Genomic DNA, 21,573 nt, shown 5'->3' on the forward strand with positions numbered 1-21,573 from the left:
AGATTTCTGGAAACTCTCCAGGTGTGACCCTGAGAGGGAACTAAGCTCTTGGGAAGCTAGAGTACAACAAAGTTGGCAGACACATTCCCTGCCCATAACAAGCTTACATTCTCCCCATCAAAGCCTTATTAAGGTCATATCTCCTCTAAGAAGGCTTCCCTGAGTAAGCCCTCTTTTCCCAGGCTCCCTCGCCTTTCTACACTGTTCTTGTACTTGGATTTGTACTGTTAATTCACCCCCAAGCCCCATACATTTGTGTACATATCTATAAATTATCTATTTATATCAATGCCTGTCTTCCCCCAGACCATGAGCTCATTTTGGGAAGGAAACATGTCTACCAACTCTTTTGTACTTGCAAGTGTTTACTATAATGCTCTGCACACCATAAACACTCAGTAAATATTGACTGATTGATTGAATAGACTTAGTAGACAGGTGTCAAGGAGCTGGGAAGGCAGACACTAAGGAAAATTATGGGTATGGGGAAGGAATAGAGTTTAAAGATATGTACATAACTGGAGAAAGGTTTTTTTTTTTCCATTTGGGGCTGTTCGGTGCCTGGTAACCCCTATCCTTTCCTATAGATACCTCCTGCTGGAGCAGACCTCCAAGGCTCCCCTCCATAACTTTGCACTTCTGATAAGGCTATAAACCTCCCCAGAAAATAACATGAAAGGACAGTGGCAAGAGTAAACAGTACAAGAGTTAAGGTTTCATGCCCCTTACCACCCAGGCAGACCTGCTCAGTGTCCACAGTACTAACATCTAGTAGTACCACTATGTCAAACCCCAGACTTCTATAGCATTTTGAAGGGCTAGGATGGCAGCTTCTCCATACCAGCCACTGTGGAGAGAGCAGGGTGGGGCTCCCATAAAAGGATTCATGGTTGTGAGGGGGATTTTTCAGGCTAGGAGAGGGGCTTGACCTCCAAGATCAGAGGACAGAACAGGACAGTGTTGGACTGCTACTTCTCCCTCTCATAGATCCTGTAGCTCTGAACCCCTCTGCCCACCCCAAAACCTGCCTGCTGCTACAGCTTTCTTTCGTTCTGGGTGCAGGACCTGTGTTGGGCCGGTGGTGGGGGTGGGGGAGGGGGGCAGGGGCGTGTGGGTGTGAACAGTTTGGAACCCGGGCCCTCAACTAGAGGAAAATTTGGGTAAATTGGTAACCTCTGAAGGTGGTGGTTGTGGGGAGCAGTGTCCTGGACCCTGTTACTTGGCAGCTTTTCCCTTGCTTTCCTGCAGATTTCCTCAGCAAATTCCAGATGGCTGGGTAGGTGACTGCAATCAACCCATCAGTATTATTTGTTGAATGTTTGCTTTGTACAGAGCATTGAACTAAGTTCTTTGGTGGAGTACAGTACATCAGAGGTGGTAGACACATTCTCTGCCCACAAGGTGCTTACAATCTAGAGGTACAGCTGTGGTTTTCTTCCCTGCTGGAACGCTGGGTGGGGAAAGGGAGAGGGAGGCAAGCAGATTGGACCAAGGCATTCAGCTCCAGGAAAACTGGGGGTCAATAGGTGGTCCCTGGGGAGGTGGTTCTGTGTCAGAGGGAGTCCTGCCTCCTCCCTCTGACTCCTCTAGGTGAGCCAAAACCAAGACTTAGTAGGTTTGAGAAAGGGAATAGTTACCTTTGATAAGCTGTCTCAAAAACGATCAGTTACAGGGGAATTCACCAAAGGAACAACCTCTGCCCATAAGGTTGAGTTGACTTTGTGGTACCACAGGGCCTCACATTAAGCAAGTGACAGATCTAGGATTAGAACTCAGGTTTCCTGACCCGCATATTCTTTCCACTGCCTCCCATGACATGATTGTTATTTTCTATCTATACTTTGGTTTATTTTTTGTTATTGCACCACAATATTAATTAATGCTCATGAGGTCTGGTTCTCTGAAGAGTCAGTGTTGAGTTCAGTGAGGCAGGCGATGGTTCTTGCTCCTCCTTTATTTGGGGTGAGCTGAGTGTCCCCAAGTGTTCCTAAGTGGGACCGGTCAATCTCTTTGTTGCAGACTGACACTGCTGCCTCATTAGCAGTCAAACAATTTTTATCCTGAACCTCCTACTTGCAAAGGACTTTTGTTTTGGGGTTGGGAATGCAAAAGCTGACAATAAAGAGGCATAGCTGCAATGCTTTCCCTGTCTGAAAACACATGGTCTATTGTCCATGCTGAAAAAAGAAATGAAGAAAAGAGGAACTTGATTATATAGAGAACAGTGTTCTGTGCTTACTAGAAATTCACTGCCAAACCAACAAAATTTAAAACTCCATAACTCCCTGTTTTCTCCAATTTAAAAGTACTTTAAATAGCATAACATTCCTAAAATACGTTTATCTGTCAAAAAGCAGCACTGAAGCAGCCTCATGATGAGATACACAGCATTTCATCAATTCCCAGGATTAGTGGTTTATTTAAAATAGTAATTATGGTACTTGTTAAGCTCTTACTACATGCCAGGCACTGTATTAAGTGCTGGGGTGAATACAAGCAAATTGGAATGGACACAGTCACTGTCCCATCATGGAGTTCACCGTCTCGATCATCACTTTACAGATGAGGTAACTGAGGCACAAAGAAGTGAAGTGACTTGCACAAGGTCATACAGCAGACAATGGAAGACCTGGGATTGGAACTTATGACCTTCTGACTCCTAGGCCTAGCTCTATCCACTACGCCATGCTGTTTCAAAAACTAATCATGAAGTGATTTGAACCCTCAATCTTCTGATCCAAAGTCTTATCCATTAGGCCATATGATGCCAATCTGAATGTGCTGTCTGTTCCACTCTGTTGTATTGGTGCATTTATTTTCTATTGTTCACGCAGTTCATTGTGCTAAAATCTGTTTTACTGCTTCTATCAAACAATCAAATGACTAAACTTAGATTAGCAGTGCTCCAGCGCTTAGAACAGTGTTTTGCACATAGTAAGTGCTTAATAAATGCCATTATTATTATTAGCATATTTTGAACACATAATCAGGAGGACTAATTCTCTGGAGAACACATGAATGTTAGAAATAGTCCAGGGAAAACGTGGAAGAGGCAGATCAACAGCATAACAATGAAAACAGAAGAACTGCTAGAAAGGTTACAGATTATGGCAGAAGACAGGATATTCTGGAGAAAATATATCCACTAGAGACTCTATGAATCGGAAATGACTCAACAACACCTGTTAATAATAAAACCAAAACTTGCAACGGGACACAGTGATCAGGCTTCAAAGCATGTGAAACAGTGGTGGGATGCCAGAATTTCCATCCAAAAGGACTGCTGAACTAAATTGCCAGGAATCCCTGTTGCCTTCTTATCCTTACACCCAAGGCCCCACCTGTGCAGGGGATACAGGGGATGTTGTAGGGCTGGAAGTGGGGTGAATAGAATGTCCTTTGGTGTCGGGATGGGAGGCAGATGGGGCATTTGTGGATTTAAACTTGGCCTCTCTTTCCACCAGGTTGCTGAATGACACCACTACTAATCCCTGCCACCTTCCCATCATGACACCCAGGGTCCCAACGCCAGACTTACCTGGTAAACCCGAGGCCACAGAGATTTAGGTAGCAGCAGCACACAGGCTCTACAAAGTTTAGAACTTTGGGAAGCTTTAGCTGTGACTGCATCTACTATGACCTGGGTGGCAGCACCCTGAAGCCCTTCCTGCTCCCTTTAACACCAAACTTGTTCGGCTCTGAACATCATTGGGCTCCTCCTTGGCCTTCCATCCCCTAACTGTAGGAGCCTGCACTGCTCTGTACACAGTAAGCACTCAATAAATATGATTGATTGAGTCCCTAAAGACTTAGTTCTGAATCTCCTTCTATTCTCCATCCTATACCCCTTCCCTTGGAGAATGGAATTGCTCCCATTGCTTCAACTACTATCTCTATGTGGATGATTCTTAAATCTACAACTCCAGGCCTGATCTCTTTCCTCTGCAGTCTCATAGACAATACCAGCAACCTCGCTGTCTCACAAACCCATACCCTTCTCTGTTATCCTCAACTCATCTCTCTCATTCAACCCACATAATCAATGTCACTGAATCCTATCAGTTCAACCTACATAACATTTCTAAAATCCACCCTTTCTTCAACATACAGACCACTACCATGTTAATTCACTCATTCTACCATGTTAATTCACTCATTCAATAGTATTTACTGAGCTCTTACTGTGTGCAAAGCACCATACTAAGCACTTGGGAAAGTACAGTACAACAACAGACGCATACCTAGCCCACAGTGAGCTTACAGTCTAGAGGGATCAATCAATCAATCAATCAATCGTATTTATTGAGCACTTACTATGTGCAGAGCACTGTACTAAGCGCTTGGGAAGTACAAATTGGCATCACATAGAGACAGTCCCTGCCCAACAGTGGGCTCACAGTCTAAAAGGGGGAGACAGAGAACAGAACCAAACATACCAACAAAATAAAATAAGTAGGCTAGAAATGTACAAGTAAAATAAATAAATAAATAAATAAATAGAGTAATAAATATGTACAACCATATATACATATATACAGGTGCTGTGGGGAAGGGAAGGAGGTAAGATGGGGGGATGGCGAGGGGGACGAGGGGGACAGGAAAGAAGGGGCTCAGTCTGGGAAGGCCTCCTGGAGGAGGTGAGCTCTCAGCAGGGCCTTGAAGGGAGGAAGAGAGCTAGCTTGGCGGATGGGCAGAGGGAGGGCATTCCAGGCCCGGGGGATGACGTGGGCCGGGGGTCGATGGCGGGACAGGCGAGAGCGAGGTACAGTGAGGAGATTAGTGGTGGAGGAGCGGAGGGTGCGGGCTGGGCAGTAGAAGGAGAGAAGGGAGGTGAGGTAGGAGGGGGCAAGCACTTATCCTATCCCTCCTTGATTACTTGCTTCCCGGAGAAGCAGCGTGGCTCAGTGGAAAGAGCCCGGGCTTTGGAGTCAGAGGTCATGGGTTCAAATCCCGGCTCTACCACTTGTCAGCTGTGTGACATTGGGCAAGTCACTTCACTTCTCTGGACCTCAGTTACCTCATCTGTAAAATGGGGACGAAGACTGTGAGCCCTCCGTGGGACAACCTGATCACCTTGTAACCTCCTTAGCACTTAGAACAGTGCTTCGCACATAGTAAGCGCTTAATAAATGCTATCATTATTATTATTATTACTCCATCAGCCTCCTTGATCACCTTCCTGCCGCCTGCCTCTTTCGACTTCAATCCATACTTTACTCTGCTACCAGGATCACTTTTCTACAAAAACATTTAGTCCATGTTTCCCCACTCCCCAAGAACCTCCAGTGGCTGCCCATCCACCTCCACAACAAACAGAAACTCCATGTTATAGGCATAAAGCTCACAATCACCTTGCCCCCTCCTTCCCACTACATGCCCAGCCTGCACACTCCGATCCTCTAATACAAACCTACTCACTGTACCTCGACCTCATCTATCTCACCATTAACCTCTTGCCCACGTCCTGCCTCTGGCCTGGAATGTCCTCCCTCTTCATATCCGATAATCACTCTCCCCACTTTCAAAGCCTGACTAGAAGCACATCTCCTATGAGAGACTCTCCCCTCAACTAAGCCCTTGTTTCCTCTTCTCCCACTCCCTTCTACGTTGCCCTTGCAATTAGACTTGCACCCTTTATTCACCCCCTCTATCAGCTCCATAGCACTTATGTACATAACCCTAATTTATTTATATTAATGTCTGCCTCCCCATCCTAGATAGTAGGCTCATTGTGGGTACGGGACATGCCTACCAATTCTATTATAATGTATGTTCCCAAGTGTTTAGTATAGTGCTTTGCAAACAGTAAGTGCTCAATAAATATGACTGATTTGTCTCATGCTTTGCCTTTCATTCAATAGTATTTATTGAGCACTTACAATATGGAAGCCACTGTACTAAGAATTTGGGAAAGTACAATAATAATAGAGTTACTAGACTTGTTCTCTGTCCACAAGGAGCTTACAGCCTACAGGGGGAGACAGATATAAAAGTTAATTACGCATATGTGCATAAGTGCTGTGGGGCAGAAGTTACCAAGTACAAGGGTGACACAGAGGGAGAATGAGTAAAGGAAATGAGGGCTTAGTCAGGGAAGGCCTCTTAGAGAGAAGTGATTTTAATAGAACTTTGAAGGTGAGGAGAGTGGTAAACTGTTGGTTATGAAGGGGGAAGGAGTTCCAGGCCAGAGCCAGGATGTGGGTGAGGGGTCAGTAGCAAGATAGAAGAGACTGAGGTAAAGTGAGTAGGGGGGATTACAGCAACAAAATGAGTGTGCTTGGAGTAGCAGGAAATAAGTGAGGAAATAAGATACAAGGGGGCAAGACGATTGAGTTCTTTATAGCCAAAGTCAAGGAGTTTCTAGGAGGCTGATAGAGTAGTCAAGGCAGGATAGCTTCAGTGTAGTAGCAATTGGGATGGAGAGGAAAGTGTAGATTTTACTGATATTGTGAAGGTTGAACTGACAGGATTTGGGTCACAGTCTGCATATGTGGGTTGCATGAGAGACAAGAAAAAAGGGTAATGCAAACATTACAGGCTTGAGAGACAAGGAAGATGGTGATGGAAGTCAAGAGGAGGACTAGGTTTAGGTGGAAGGTGAGGAGTTCTGTTTTGTACATAAGTTTGAGGTGTATTTACATTATTTCATTTTTCTTAATTTATACTGTTTCATCTTCCATCTGTTCCAAACCCTTGCCCACTTTATTCTTAGAATGCGAGCCCATGGAGGATTAGGAACTGTGTTTAACTCTCACCCATGTTTATTTTCCCAGTGCTAACAAGCACTCTGCACACAGTATGCACTTAAAAAATATTATTCCCTCCACTACTAGATCCAAGAACCAAATCCAGCACCACAATTAGGAGTGCCATTCAGTAATGAAGAAGCTCTATAGTCCCAGGCCACACACCACACACACCACTAAACATACATATGAGCTTTTCCTCAAAAATGTATTCCTGAGGACCAGCCATAAAATTTCAAAAATGCCTCAATAATCACCACGAAGAAAGAAGAGAACAATGACTGTGAAAACTACAAGGGGCTCTCTCTTCCACTGGTAAGACTCTAGCCAGAGTCCTTCTGAACAGTCTACTGAAGAACAGAGTCAAATTTGCACTACTTCAATTACAAAGAGGCTTCAGAACAAATCACAGCACCGACACATTTGCAGCATGAATTCAAGCAATCTGCGGACAACCTCTAATAACTTATACCATGCTTATTAATCTTACCAAAGCATTTGACACAACAATAGATTTGGCCTCTGAAGACTGCTAAACAAATTCAGCTGTCCTGGAACACACATTATAGCCTTTGGGCTACTCCATGGTAGGGTGGTTGGTGGGAAGGGAGTGGAAGGAATCCTGTCCAACCCTTTCCCCATCACTATTGGTTGGTCCAGTTATGTTCAACTTCTTCTATGCTGCCATGCTCACAGATGCAGTGAGATATCAACAAGCGCACATTTCTTCCTGCCTTCAAGACATCTATCTCTACTTGGATATCCCACTGTCCTTTCAAACTTGTCTGTGAGCCCCTTTCTACACTGTGAGCCTGTTGTTGTGTAGGGACCATCTCTATATGTTGCCGATTTGTGCTTCCCAAGCACTTAGTACAGTGCTCTGCATACAGTAAGCACTCAATAAATATGATTGAATGAATGAATAAATGTCCAAAATAGAACTCCTTATCTTCCCACTCAAACCATGTCTTCCCCATGACTTTCCCATCACTGGAGACAGCACTATCATCATTCCTGTCTCACAAGCCCTTACCTTTGGCATTACCGTTGACTACTCTCTCTCATTCAACCCACATATTCAGTCTATCACTAAATCCTGTCAGTTCAACCTTGTCATCCTATTCCAGCACCACCCCTCCCTCCCTCCCCAAGCACTGGCCCTCATTAGCTCACCTCCATTCAACCCAACTTGTACTTCCCAAGCGTTTGGTACAGTGCTCTGCCCACAGCAAGCGCTCAATAAATACGATTGAATGAATGAATGAATGAACCCCTTCCTACTGCTCACACCTTCTCCACCCCACACAAGCTCCCCACAGCTTCAGTCAAGTGTGACCTGTGGAACACCCTCTCCATCCTAGGGAAGATTCCCTTCATCATTGACCTGTTCCTGACTCAATCACTACTCCTCCTCACCAGCACTGAAACCTGGCTCTTCCCAGATGACTTGGTCTCCCCTTCCGCTCTCTCCAGAGGGGGCCTCAATCTCTCCCAGACTCACTGGGAAAGGAGAAAGTATTGGTTTCCTTCTCATGCTCCAATGCCGCTTTCACACCATTCCACCTCCCCCATCTCTTTCTTTCCCTTCCTTCAAAGTCCATACCATTCCACCTCTACCACCCACTTCAGATTCTTGTAACGGTCATCTTCCACCCCACCAGGTTACACCTCCAACTTTAACCATTTTAATCCCTTTCTCATTCATTCATTCAAATGTGGTTATTGAGTACTTACTGTGTGCAATGCACTGTACTAAGCCCTTGGGAGAGTAAGATATAACAATAAACATATTCCCTGCCCACAGTGAGCTCAGTTTGGAGGGGGAGACAGACATTAATCTGAATAAATTACATTTCTCACATTACTTCTCTCTTTCTCCTGCTTACATTGATCCTTGGGGACTTCAATATCCACACATGTGTTCCAAATGACCCTTCCACTGCCCACCTTCTATCATTCCTAAACTCCATGGACCTCCTGCTCCACCCCGCCTCTCCCACTCAACAATTTGGACACAAACTCGATTTTATCATCACTAGCCACTGCACAATCTCTACAATCAACGACTCTGAAATCCCTATCTGACCACAACTTCCACACCTGCTTTCCCTCCCACACACTTCCTACAAGTAAATCTGTACTGTTTCCCCACAGAGACCTCCAATCTTTTGACCCCATTCAACTTTCTCAACTCATCATGCACCATTTAGCCTCCATACCCAAACTACCTTCCCTTGATAACCAAATTGACACGGTCAATACCACCCTCTCTCCTAAACACAACTAACTTGCTCTTTTAACCCTTTGTCAATCTTGTACCACTAACCCACAGCCCTGGCTCACCACCACAGTCAGCCTCCTTTGCTCTTGGCATGAGCCAAAGAGCATTGGTAGTTTTAATCTAGATATTAGACCAATTTTATCCACTTTAAGTTTATCCTTGAGTGCTTTAACTCTGTCCACCAAAATTATTTCTCCATCCTTAGTGACACCCATGCCCATCGCCCTTGCCAGTTATTCCAAACATTTAACCCCCTTCTCAAACAGTCTGACCTCCCACATCCCCCATCTCTTGTCCCCAGTGACCTGACCACCTACTTTATTAAGAAAAATGACACTAACCGCCATGTTCTCCCTAAAATCTCCCCTGCCCCTCCCCAGTCCTTCCCCACTCCAGCCTCTTCTTCAATGATCCCTTCTTTCCCAGCAGTATCGCTAGAAATCTCCTGCCTTCTTTCCAAATCGACCCCAACCACCTGCACATGTGACCCATTCCTTCACATGTTATCAAAATACTTTTCCCCTCCCTTCTTTCCTCCCTAACTGCCATCTTCAACTGTTTATTCTCCAATGGCTTCTTCCCCACTGCTTTCAAACTTGCCCATATCTCCCTTATCCTAAAAACATCCTCCCTTGACCCCATGGAGCTCTCCAGTTATCACCCCATCTCCCTCCTACCATTCCTCTCCAAACTCTTGGAGTGAGTTGGCTACACCCACTGTCTCAAGTTTCTCTCCTTCAATTCTCTACTTAATCCCCTCCAATCTAGCTCTGTCCCCTTCACTCTACAGAAACAACCCTCTCGAAGGTCACCAGTGATCTCCTTCTTGCCAAATCCAATGGCCTCTACTCCATCCTAATCCACCTCAACCTCTCAGCTGCCTTCAACACAGTCGACCACCCCCTTTTCCTGGAAACATTATTCAACTTCAGCTTCGCTGTCACTGTCCTCTCCTGGTTTTCCTCTTATCTCTCTAGCCACTCATTCTCAATCTCTTTCGCTGGCTTCTCCTCTGCCTCCCACCCCCTTACTGTGGGCATCCCTAAAGGTTCATTTCTCGGCCCCCTTCTACTTTCAATCTATATCCACTCCCTCGGAGAATTCATTCACTCACATGACTTCAACTACTACCTCTATGCAGATGATACCCAAATCTACCTCTCCAGCCCTTAACTCTCTCCCTCTCTGCAGCCTCACATTTCCTCCTGCATTCAAGACATCTCTACTTAAATGTCTTCCCATCACCTCGAACTTAATATGTCTACAACAAAATTTCTTATCCTCCCACCTAAACCCTATCCTCTTCCTGACATTCCCAACACAGTAGATGGCACCACCATCCTTTCTGTCTCACAAGCCGGTAACCTTGGTGTTATCCTCAACTCACCTTTCTCATTCAATCCTCATATTCAATCCATCAATAAATCCTGTTAATTCCACCTGCACAGAATCACTAAAATCCACCTTTCCTCTCTATCCAAACTGCTACCACGTTAATCCAAGCATCTATACTATCCTGCTATGATTACTGTGTCAGCCTATCTGATCTCCCTGCCTTCTATCTCTCCTCACTCTAATCCATAGTCTAGTCTAGTTCACTCGGCTGCCCAGATAATTTTCCTACAAAAACGTTCAGACCATGTTTCCCACTCCTCAAGAACCCCCAGTGGTTGCCCATCCACCTCTGCATCAAACAGAAACTCCTCAACATTGGCTTTTAAAGCACTCAGTCACTGTGCTCCCTCCCTCACCTCACTACTCTTTTAATACAACCCAGCCCGCTTACTTCACTCCTCTAATGCTAACCTTATCACTGTAAGGTCATTTTTGTCTATCTCGCCAATAACCTCTGGCCCATGTCCTGCCTCTGGTCCAGACCAGAGGCAGGAACACCCTCCCTCCTTATATCTGACATACAATTACTTTCCTCCACTTCAAAGTCTTATTGAAGGCACATCTCCTCCAAGAGGCCTTCCCTGACTAAGCCCTCCTTTCCTTCTCTCCCACTCCCTTCTGCATCACCCTGATGTACTCCTTTTATTTATCCCATCTCCCAGCATCACAGCACTTATGTACATAACTGTAATTTATTGATTTGTATTAATATCTGTTTCCCCCTTAGACTGTATGCTCGTCATGAGCAAGAAATGTGTCTGTTTATTGTTACAGTTTACTCTCCCAAGCACTTAAGACAGTGCTTTGAACACAGTCAGCACTCAATAAATACAATGAATGAGTGAACCTTCACCACACCACTAAATCTGCCTTTGCCTCTCCATCCAAACTACTACTAAGGACATTCAAGCATTTAACTATCCTGCTTTTTTATGGCATTTATTAAGCACTTACTATGCGCAAAGCACTGTTCTAAGTGCTGGGAGGCTACAAGGTGATCAGGTTGTCCCACATGGGGCTCACAATCTTAATCCCCATTTTACAGATGAGGTAACTGACGCTCAGAAAAGTTAAGTAACTCCCAAGGTCACACAGAAGACATGTTGCAGAGCCAGAATTTGAACCCAAGCCCGGGCTCTTTCCACTGAGCCATGCTGCTTCTCTGCTTTGGTTACTGCATCAGCCTCCTTGCTGACCTCCCTGCCTTCTATCTCTTCCCAATCCAGTCTATACTTCACTCTGCTGCTTGGATCATTTTTCTACAAAAACATTCAGTCCATATCTCCCCATTGCTCAGGAACCTCCAGTGGATGCCCATCCACCTCTAAATCAAGTCCAGTCCTTCCTCACCTCACTACTTTCCTCTAATAAGCCAGCTCACATATTTCACCCTAATGTCATCCTACTCACTGGACCTCAATATTATCTATCCCAGGTCCTGCCTCTGGCCTGGAACTCCCTCTCTCTTCATATCTGACAGACAGTAACTCTCCCTGCCTTCAAAGCCTTACTAAAGGCATGTCTCCTCCAAAAGGCTTTCCCTGACTAAGCCCTCATTTCCTTTTCTCCCACTACCTTGTGTGTCACCCTGACTTGGCCCCTTTATTCACCTCCGCCAGCCCCATAGCACTTATGTATATATCAGTAAATTATTTATTTATATTAATGTCTATTTCCCTCTCTAGACTGTAAGCTCACTGTGGGCAGGGAATGTGTCTGTTACATTGTTGAGCTGTACTCTCCCAAACGCTTAGTACAGCCCCTCGACACACAGTAATCTCTTGATAAATACAATTGATTGATAGACTCTGCTTCCAATTCACTATGACACTGTTTCAGCTCAGAAGATTACGAGCACAATAAAAGCCTTTTGGGATAGTGCTTCAGAAATTGCTCTATGCAGAAGACAGTACTCCAGAGGCATTCTAAACAAGAAGGCATCTAAATTATTATGAATTGCTCTGCAGAAGCAGCATTGTGCTATGGTCTGATAACAAGTCTCAAGGAAGCAGAAGTCAAAGCTATAAATTCATTCATTCAATCATATTTATTGAGCGCTTACTGCGTGAAGAGCACTGTACTAAGCACTTGGGAAATACAACAACAGGCTCACAGTCTAGAAAATAATATAAATAATGAATGGTTTGAATCAACAACACAAAGTTTAAAGATGTAACCAAATTCTGCTATTGAGGATGGGCCTTATCCAATGATGCACAGAAAAAAAAAAGATGGAAAACATAATTCAAAAGACCAGCATGGCATTTGGAAAGCTGCAAAACAGTGGAGCAGCAAAGATCATCACGTTCCATATCAAGTTGAAGATCCCAGTGTGTTGTGATATCCAACCTTCCACATGGTTGTGACGCTTGGACCAAGTATAGCAGACGTAAACAGCTCCTGCAGCGGTTTCATCAGCGTCATCCGCACACCGCACTAAGCATCGAATCGCAGGACAAGTTTGCCAACAATAAGGTCCTAAAATGCAGTCAGCTCATCAGCTTTGAAGCAATGCTCCAAGCTCCACAGTTCCACAGGGTGTAACATTTAAAAACAGATGACAGCAGGAAGTAGGGAAGCAGTGTAACTTATTGGACAAAAGACTGGTCTGGGAGTCTGAAGGACCTGGTTCTAAACCTAGCTAGGTGATCTGTCTGCTGATTCACCTTAGGCAAGACATCACTTCTCTGTGCCTCATTTGTAAAATGGGGATTAAGACTGTGAGCCCCATGTGGGACATGAACTGCGTCCTACCTGATTAGCTTGTATCTACCTAGCTCTTAGTACAGTACCTGTCAAATAGTAAGTGCTTATCAAATACCATTTTGGAAGCTTTACAAAAAAAAGGACAGCTAATAGAATAATCAGAAGGGAGCACACATCCAACCAAGAAGACAGAAAAGAATTCATTCATTCATTCAATCATATTTGCTGAGCGCTTACTGTGTGCAGAACACTGTATTAAGTGCTTGGAAAGTACAATTCAGCAACAGGTAGAGACAATCCCTACCCAACAATGGCCTCAGTCTTGAAAGGGGAGACAGACAACAAAACAAAACAAGTAGACAGGCATCAATTCCATCAAAATAGATGAACAGAATTATAGATATATATACATCATTAATAAAATACAGTAATAAATATGTACAAATATACACAGGTGCTGTGGGGGGGAGGGGATAGAGCAGAGGAGGGGGGATGGGGAGGGGAGGAGGAGCAGAGCAAAAGGGGTGCTCACTCTGGGAAGGTCGCCTGGAGGAGGCCTCCAGTAGGGCTTTGAAGAGGGGAAGAGAACCAGTTTGGCGGATGTGAGGAGGGACGGCATTCCAAACCAGAGGTAGGACATGGGCCAGGGATTGACGGCAGTACAGGCAAGAACAATGCACAGTGAGGAAGTTAGTGGCAGAGGAGCGGAGTGTGAGAGCTGGGCTGTAGAAGGAGAGAAGGGAGGTGAGGTGGGGGGGGGGGGGCAAGGTGATGGAGAGCTCTGAAGTCAATAATGAGTTTTTGGTTCATGCGAAGGTTGATAGGCAACCACTGGAGCTTTTTGAGGAGGGGAGTGACATGCCCAGAAAGTTTCTGTAGAAAATCATATGAAGACATGGTAAAGCATAGCTCCTAACTGTGTGACAAAGCAGTTTAATGTTGGAACAACACTACAAAGCCAAATTGACCAGGTTGGCAGGCAAAAACCAGGAGAGGGTTAAATGGCATATCCAAAGCACAGCATCAATCTTTTACAGGTGCTAATGGATAACGTTAATGAGATGAACTACTCATGGAAAATTAGATAAAATAAGTATATTTACTATTCTTTTACAGGGAACTACACGGACACAACAGTCCTCAAAGAATTTGCTTGCTGAAGAATAAAAAATGTCATGGCTTTCAATGTAGTATTTCTACATGGCAAGCTTAAAGACATTCCAACATGAGAAATGAATTATAGATGGGTTTTAAGGGTTGTCGTTCCAAGACATGCCCCATCTCTCTACACTGCTCATTAGCAAACCCAGAAGTTTCCAGTGAAATTTAATTTGTACCAGGCAAGAGCCCTATGGCTCTTGTATGAACTTAATAAGAATTGTATGTCATAATTGAAAGAACAAAATAAATGAAGGCTTCAATGTTCACATGAATTGAAACTGTTCTTAAAAATTATTTACATTTTCAACATTATGGAATGAATTTTACATATTCAGTTATAGTTATAATCTTCTGAAGAGTATTTCTTCTTAACTAAACAAATCCAGAGCCATCATCTTTAAAGCTTCAAGTATAGTAGGCCATCAGAAAAGTACACAACTGCAAATTCAATTCTCTTTCCCTCCTCTGACTGCAAAAGAAAAAAAAATGCATACAAAAAACCTCCCAAGTTCCCAAAGTCTTAGGGTGCATTGAATGATTAGTTTCCCAAGTTCCTAAGAAATATGTCACTTCCCTAGAATGACTCCTCTCCACCCAAAATGGATATCCATGAAACACTCTTTCACATCTGTCAACTAAGCCATATAAGATAAAGGTTTTAGACTCTGAGAGCACTGCAGGTGGCAATGTAATTATAAGAAAGTAACAGACAGTAAAAGTTAAAATACTCTCTATCTGGAACTAAAATAAACAAGCAGATTGCAAGCATGCTTATTTATGATATATGATAGAGATATTAAAACTACCGGATATAGCTATAATTACTACCAAGAATTTCAGGATATATCCACATGTGCATGAAAGCAAGAATTTCAGTCTTAGAAACTTCAAATGTGTTTAGTACAGTGTCTGGCACATAGTAACTGTTTCACAAATACTATTAAAAAAAAATCAACGATCATTTAATTTCCAAGGACCAATCCCCTTCACTTCTTAGATGATGTTCTAACCCCTGCACTTATTATCCCAGCTGCGTGATTGGTCTCTGGTGGAAATATGTCTTCCTCCCCAATTATAAATCCAGGCAAGGGAGCCTTAGTTCAATCAACACTAGAACACAATCAACACCTAGATGGTTTACATTTTTTCAGTAAGTTAGCTGTACATTTTCAGCATACACTGAGATAAACTACTGGCATATACTACTTCACTGACTCCATCCTATCCTGGTTCTCCTCTTATCTTTCTGGTCATTCATTCTCAGTCTCCTTCACGGGCTCCTCCTCCCCCTCCCATCCCCTAACTGTAAGGGTTCCTCAAGGGTCAGTTTCTGGTCCCCTTCTGTTCTCCAACTATACTCACTCTCTTGATGAACACATTCGCTCCCAAGGCTTCCACTATCATCTCTAAGCGGATGACACCCAAATCTGTATCTCCTCCCCTGTTCTCTCTCCAGGCTCGCCTCTCCTCCTGCCTTCAGGACATCTCTACTTGGATATCCTTCCACCACCTAAAACTCAACATGTCTAAGACAGAGCTCCGTATCTTCCCTCCCAAACCCTGGGCACTACCATCCTTCCCATCTCACATGCCCGCAACCTTGCTGTCATCCTTGACACCGCTCTTTCATTCACCCCGCATATCCAATCCATCACCAAAACCTGCCGGTCTCACCTTCACAACCATGCCAAGATCTGCCCTTTCCTCTCCATTCAAACCACCACCACATTAGTACAATTACTCATCCTATCCCAACTGGATTACTGCATCAGCATCCTTTCTGACTGCCCAACCTCCTGTCTCTCCCCACTTCAGTCTATACTTCACTCTGCTGCCAGGATTATCTTTCTACAGAAATGTTCGGGGTACGTCTCCCCCTTCCTCAAAAATCTCCAGTGGTTGCCTATTAACCTCCATATCAAGCAAAAAAACTATTGGCTTCAAAGCCCTCCATCACCTTGCCCCACCCTACCTCACCAATTTTCTCTCCTTCTACCTCCCAGCCTGCTCTCTGATTCTCTGGTGCTAACCTTCTCATTGTGCCTCGTTCTCACCTGTCCCACCATAGACCCTTGGCCCATGTCCTACCTCTGGACTGTAATGCCCTCCCGCCTCAAATTTTCCAAACAATCACACTCCCCACCTTCAAAGCCCTACTGAAGCTCACCTCCTCCAAGAGACCTTCCCAGACTAGGCCCCCGTTTTCCTCAGCTCCCCCTCCACTCCCCCACTGCTGACTCGCTCCCTTTGTTCTACCCCCTCTTCCGCTCCACAGTGCTTGTGAATATATGTACATATCTATAATTCCATTTATTTATGTTGATGCTATTGATGCCTGTTTGCTTGTTTTGATGTCTGTCTTCCCCCTTCTACACTGTAAGCCCATTGTGGGCAGGGATTGTCTCTCTTTATTGCTGAATTGTACTTTCCAAGTGCTTAGTACAGTTCTCTGCTCACAGTAAGTGCTCAATAAATACGACTGAATGAATGAATGAAAAGAAGCTCTACTTTCAACCTTCAGGCCGCCACCTGTCACAAGCACTCAGTACACAAATATCAAACAAGTTCTCCTTGAAAAACATAGCATTTATCAAAAACACTTATAATAAAAATGCTAATTATCAAGCATTCAAATTGTAATTCAAAATGGGACATCTCAGACAAGCAGTATTGGACGTAGCGTGGCCTAGAGGAAAGAGTACTGGCTTGGGAGTCAAAGGACCTGGGTTGTAATCTCAGCTCTGCCAATTGTCTGCTACATGACCTTGGGCAGGTCACTTTAACTTCTCTGTGCTTCAGATGCCTTATTTGTAAAATGGGGATTCAATCTGTTCTCTCTTCCCTTTAGACTATGAGCCCCATGTGGGGCAGGAACTGTGTCCAACATGATTACCTCATATCTACCCCAGCATTCAGAACAGTGCTTGACACATAGTAAGTGCTTAACATATGCCACAATTATCATTACCATTATTATTCTCCGGACCTCGGTTCTCTTTTGAGCAAAATGGGGATTCACTACCCGTTCTCCCTACCCGCCTTAGACTGTGAGACCCAAGTAACAAATGACTATCTTTTATCTTGTCTTCCATGTGGCCTTGGGCAAGTTACTTCCTTCTCTGTGCCTCAATTCCCCATTTGTAAAATGAGGATTAAGACTGTGAGCCCCATGTGGAACGAGAACTGTGTCCAACTTGATTTGCTTGCATCCACACCAGTGCTTAGTACAGTGCCTTAACAAATACCACAATTATTATTATTGTATCTTTTATCTACCCCACCACTTAGTACAGTGCTTGGAACATAAGAGCTTAACAGATACCACAATTATTATCATAATTATATTACAATTCAGAAGAATGAAGATATTCAAAGAACAGTCCACTTACTTTCTCTGACATCTTCATAGAGCATCTGAGTTTCATAGTCAATACTAGCAGTCTTTTCATGGCTCTTCTTTTTCTCCCTGTTCTTATTTTTACCTGAAAAAAATATTTAATATACGTGTGAACACATTTACTTCCTCCTGTGAAAGTAAAACACCAGAGTTAAAAATGTATGTTTTCAAAAGTGGTGAAAAAACAAATAAAGCACCGACTCAGGTATAAAACAGTGATTCTTCAATTTTCAGCCAGTAAACTAAAAGCTTGGTAGTCACAGCGAATTTTTTAAAGGAAAAGTATTTATTCTACAAATTTGGGTATACCACATAACAAACCAGCTGCTATCCACTCCTCATTTCCTTCTCCCACCTTCCTTCACCCCAAACAAAGTGACACTGGAGCTTTATGTTGCTGGAGGGTCTTTTTCTTTCAATAACAATGCACATGTGAGCTAACATGAGGGAGATAAAATTTGAATGAACATCCTCATTTTTTTTAATGGTATTTGTTAAGTACCTATGATGTTTGAGGCACTGTACTACATATACACCGGGGTAAATACAAATTAATCAGGTTGGACACAGTCCATGTCCCATTTGGAGCTCACAGTCTTAATCCCCATTTTACAGATGAGGTAACTGAAGCACAGAGAAGTGAAGTGACTTGTCCAAGGTCTCACAACAGACAAGTGGCAGAGTTGGGATTAGAACCCAGGTCCTCCTGGTTCTCAGGTCCGTGCTCTATCCACTAAGCTATACTGCTTTTCAACTGCTTCATAAATTCCTAATTTTACCACAACATAATATCTGATCAGGATATTCCTAAGTACCATAAAATACTAGAGAATATGAAGTATAAAAAGGTTCTGCTTTTACTGTGAAGCAATAATAGGAAAATGGTTTTCAACAAACTACTCTTAAAATCACACACACAGATTAACCATGGTAAAATATCACTCCAGTATTTTTATAGTAAATATCTATACTTACTGTACAAGAACCTATCACCCAGATTGGGGGATCTGAGGAAACCCAAATTGTCCAATTTTCTTTCACTCAACAGTTTCTCTCCCATGTTAGTTCTCTCCCCCATTAAACTGCACACTCATCATGGGCAGGGAGCATATCTGCTATATCTGCTGTACTACACTCATTCATTCATTCATTCAATCGTATTTATTGAGTGCTTACTGTGTGCAGAGCACTATACTTAGCGCTTTGGAAGTACAAGTCGGCAACATATAGAGATGGTCCCTACCCAACAACAGGCTCACAAGCGCTTGGTACTGTGTTTTGCACATAGTAAGTGCAGCATGGTGTAGTGGACAGAGCACGGGCCTGGGAGTCAGGTCATGGGTTCTAATTCTAGCTCCGCCACTTGGTTGCTATGTGACCTTGGGCAAGTTATTCATTCAATCGTATTTACTGAGCACTTACTGTTGCAGAGCACTGTACTAAGCGCTTGGGAAGTACAAGTTGGCAACATATAGAGACGGTCCCTACCCAACAGTGGGCTCACAGTCTAGAAGGGGGAGACAGAGAACAAAACAAAACAAATTAACAAAATAAAATAAATAGAATATGTACAAGTAGAATAAATAAGTAAAATAAATAAATAGTCAATTCACTTCCCTGTGCCTCAAACTGCCTCATCTGTAAAATGAGGATTAAGACCGTGAGCCCCATGTGGGACATGGACTGTGACCAACCTGATTTGCTTGTATCCACCCCAGCACTAGTACAGTGCTTGGCACATAGTAAGTGCTTACCAAATACCATAATAATAATAATGATAATTATTATTATTATTAATAACAATAAATACCACAGATTGATATTAGTATCAACACACTAGGGAAAGAATCTTTATTTCCAACCTTATAGATATGATGGGAGAATTATAAAAGTTTCAAGTCTTTTGAAAAAAGGTCTAGAAAGGAAAATTGGGGACCCTTGTACACGGACTATAAGGAAATGTGGAGTCATGTGGTTCAATCAAGGAATTAGTGGAATTTACTGTGCACTTAAGGTGTTCAGAGCACATGTTCTATGCATTTGGGAGCATAGAGAAGCAGCATGGCTTAGTGGAAAGAGCAGGGGCTTGGGAGTCAGAGGTCATGGGTTCTAATCCCAGCTCCCACTTTTCAGCTGTGTGACTTTGGGCAAGTCACTTAACTTCTCTGGGCCTCAGTTACCTCATCTGTAAAATGGGGATTAATAATAATAATGGTGTTTATTACGTGTTTACTATGTGCAAAGCACTGTTCTAAGCACTGGGGAGGTTACAAGGTGATCAGGTTGTCCCATGGGGGCCTCACAATCTCCATCCCCATTTTACAAATGAGGGAACTGAGGCCCAGAGAGGTTAAGTGACTTGCCCAAAGTCACACAGCTGACAATTGGTGGAGCCAACATTTGAACCCATGACTTCTGACTCCAAAGCCCGGGCTCTTTCCACTGAGCCACGAGACTATGAGCCCCACGTAGGACAATGTGATAACCTTATATCTATCCCAGTGCTTAGAACAGTGCTCAGCACATAGTAAGCGCTTAACAAATACTATCATTATTATTTATTCATTATACAATACGAGTTGGTAGGCATATTCCCCGCCCCAAAGTTGCCTGCAGGCTCGAGGGAGAGACAGAAATTAAAATAAATTAAAATTACAGATATGTAGTGTTGCAGGGCTGAGGGTAAATGTCAAGTGCTAAAAGGGTACAGATCCAAGTGCATAAATGATTCAAAAGACAGAAGGAGTAGAGGAAATGGAAAGCTTACTCAGGGAAGGCCTCATGGAGGACGTGAGATTTTTGTAGGGCTTTGATGGTGGGGAGAGTGGTATTCTATAAAAATAGGAAGAGTAAGAGAGTTAGAGGCCGGAGGGAAAACACGTGTAAGTAGTGAGCAGCAGGATAGACAAGTTCAAGGTACAGAAGGTGGGGTGGTATTACAAAAGCGAAATGTGCAGGCTGAATTATAGTAGGAAATCAGCGAGGTAAGATTGGAGGGGGAGAAGGGCAGTTATTTAAATCCAATGGTAGGGAGTTTCTTTCCTCTCAGGGCCGCATCTGGAGAGTTTCCAGTACTCTACCAGTCATGACTACAGGAGGAAGAGTCAAGCAGAGGCATACCCATTCCATTCCTAGCTTGGGCAGTGGCTAGTGAGTGGAAGGCAATCTGCTACAAGTCAAAACTCACCTGTGCTGGCAGCAGCAGCATAGGAGAGAATCAAGGGCAGAGACTCGTTTACTGCATGAAAGGAGGCAATGGTAAACGACTTCCGTATTCTTACCAAGAAAGCTCTATGGATACACCACCAGAACAATTGCAGATGGAAGTGGGGCGTTCTGGGAGAGACGTGTTTATGGTGTCACTGTAGGTCGGACACGACTTGACAGCATAAGACAACAACAAAGGAGTTTCTGTTTGATGCAAAGCCACTGGAGGTTCTTGAGAAGAGTGGAGACACAAACTGAACTTTTTTTAGAAAATGATCTGGGCAGCAGAGTTAAGTGTGGATGGGAGATGGGAAAGACAGGAGGCAGGGAAGTTGGCAAAGAGGCTGATGCAGTAGTAAAGAAATTGAGATAAAGAAGCATTCTTCAAAACTGAGGCAGGTTCTGCAAGTGGCAAGTATATCAACATAGCAAGGAGCAAACTTCCTGGAGTCACAATGTGGAATTGACTCAGAGCCCAAAGGTCTATTAAGCCACATAACCATGAATAGGGTCTCACTGTCAGTGGCATCACCTTCAAAATCCAAAGACAGAATGTATGTGTATGCGCTCGCTCGCTCCCTTCTTCCCCCAGCCCTGGCCATACACACACCCAACACACAAAAACACATACCTATATGCAAACATACCCCTGATACAGTGGGGTCATGCTCCTGGAAAAG

At 43.7% G+C, this 21,573-nt stretch overlaps 1 protein-coding gene and 1 non-coding gene across 2 annotated transcripts in view; one reads left to right on the plus strand and one right to left on the minus strand.

The window, feature by feature from the left end:
* CPXM2 (carboxypeptidase X, M14 family member 2) overlaps positions 1-21,573 on the minus strand; it is a 194,665-nt gene that overhangs the window by 163,661 nt on the left and 9,431 nt on the right. Inside the window, exon 2 of the mRNA XM_038758418.1 lies at positions 17,679-17,771. Within this exon, the coding sequence (XP_038614346.1) occupies positions 17,679-17,703 (25 nt within the window). The 5' untranslated portion in view covers positions 17,704-17,771. The remainder of the gene's footprint in view (positions 1-17,678; positions 17,772-21,573) is intronic.
* On the plus strand, positions 20,726-20,863 carry LOC119938935. The gene has a single exon (XR_005454620.1). It is a non-coding gene; the product is annotated as a small nucleolar RNA SNORA7 (small nucleolar RNA).

The sequence above is a fragment of the Tachyglossus aculeatus genome, chromosome 16, assembly GCF_015852505.1.
Source record: "Tachyglossus aculeatus isolate mTacAcu1 chromosome 16, mTacAcu1.pri, whole genome shotgun sequence".
Taxonomy (NCBI): domain Eukaryota; kingdom Metazoa; phylum Chordata; class Mammalia; order Monotremata; family Tachyglossidae; genus Tachyglossus; species Tachyglossus aculeatus.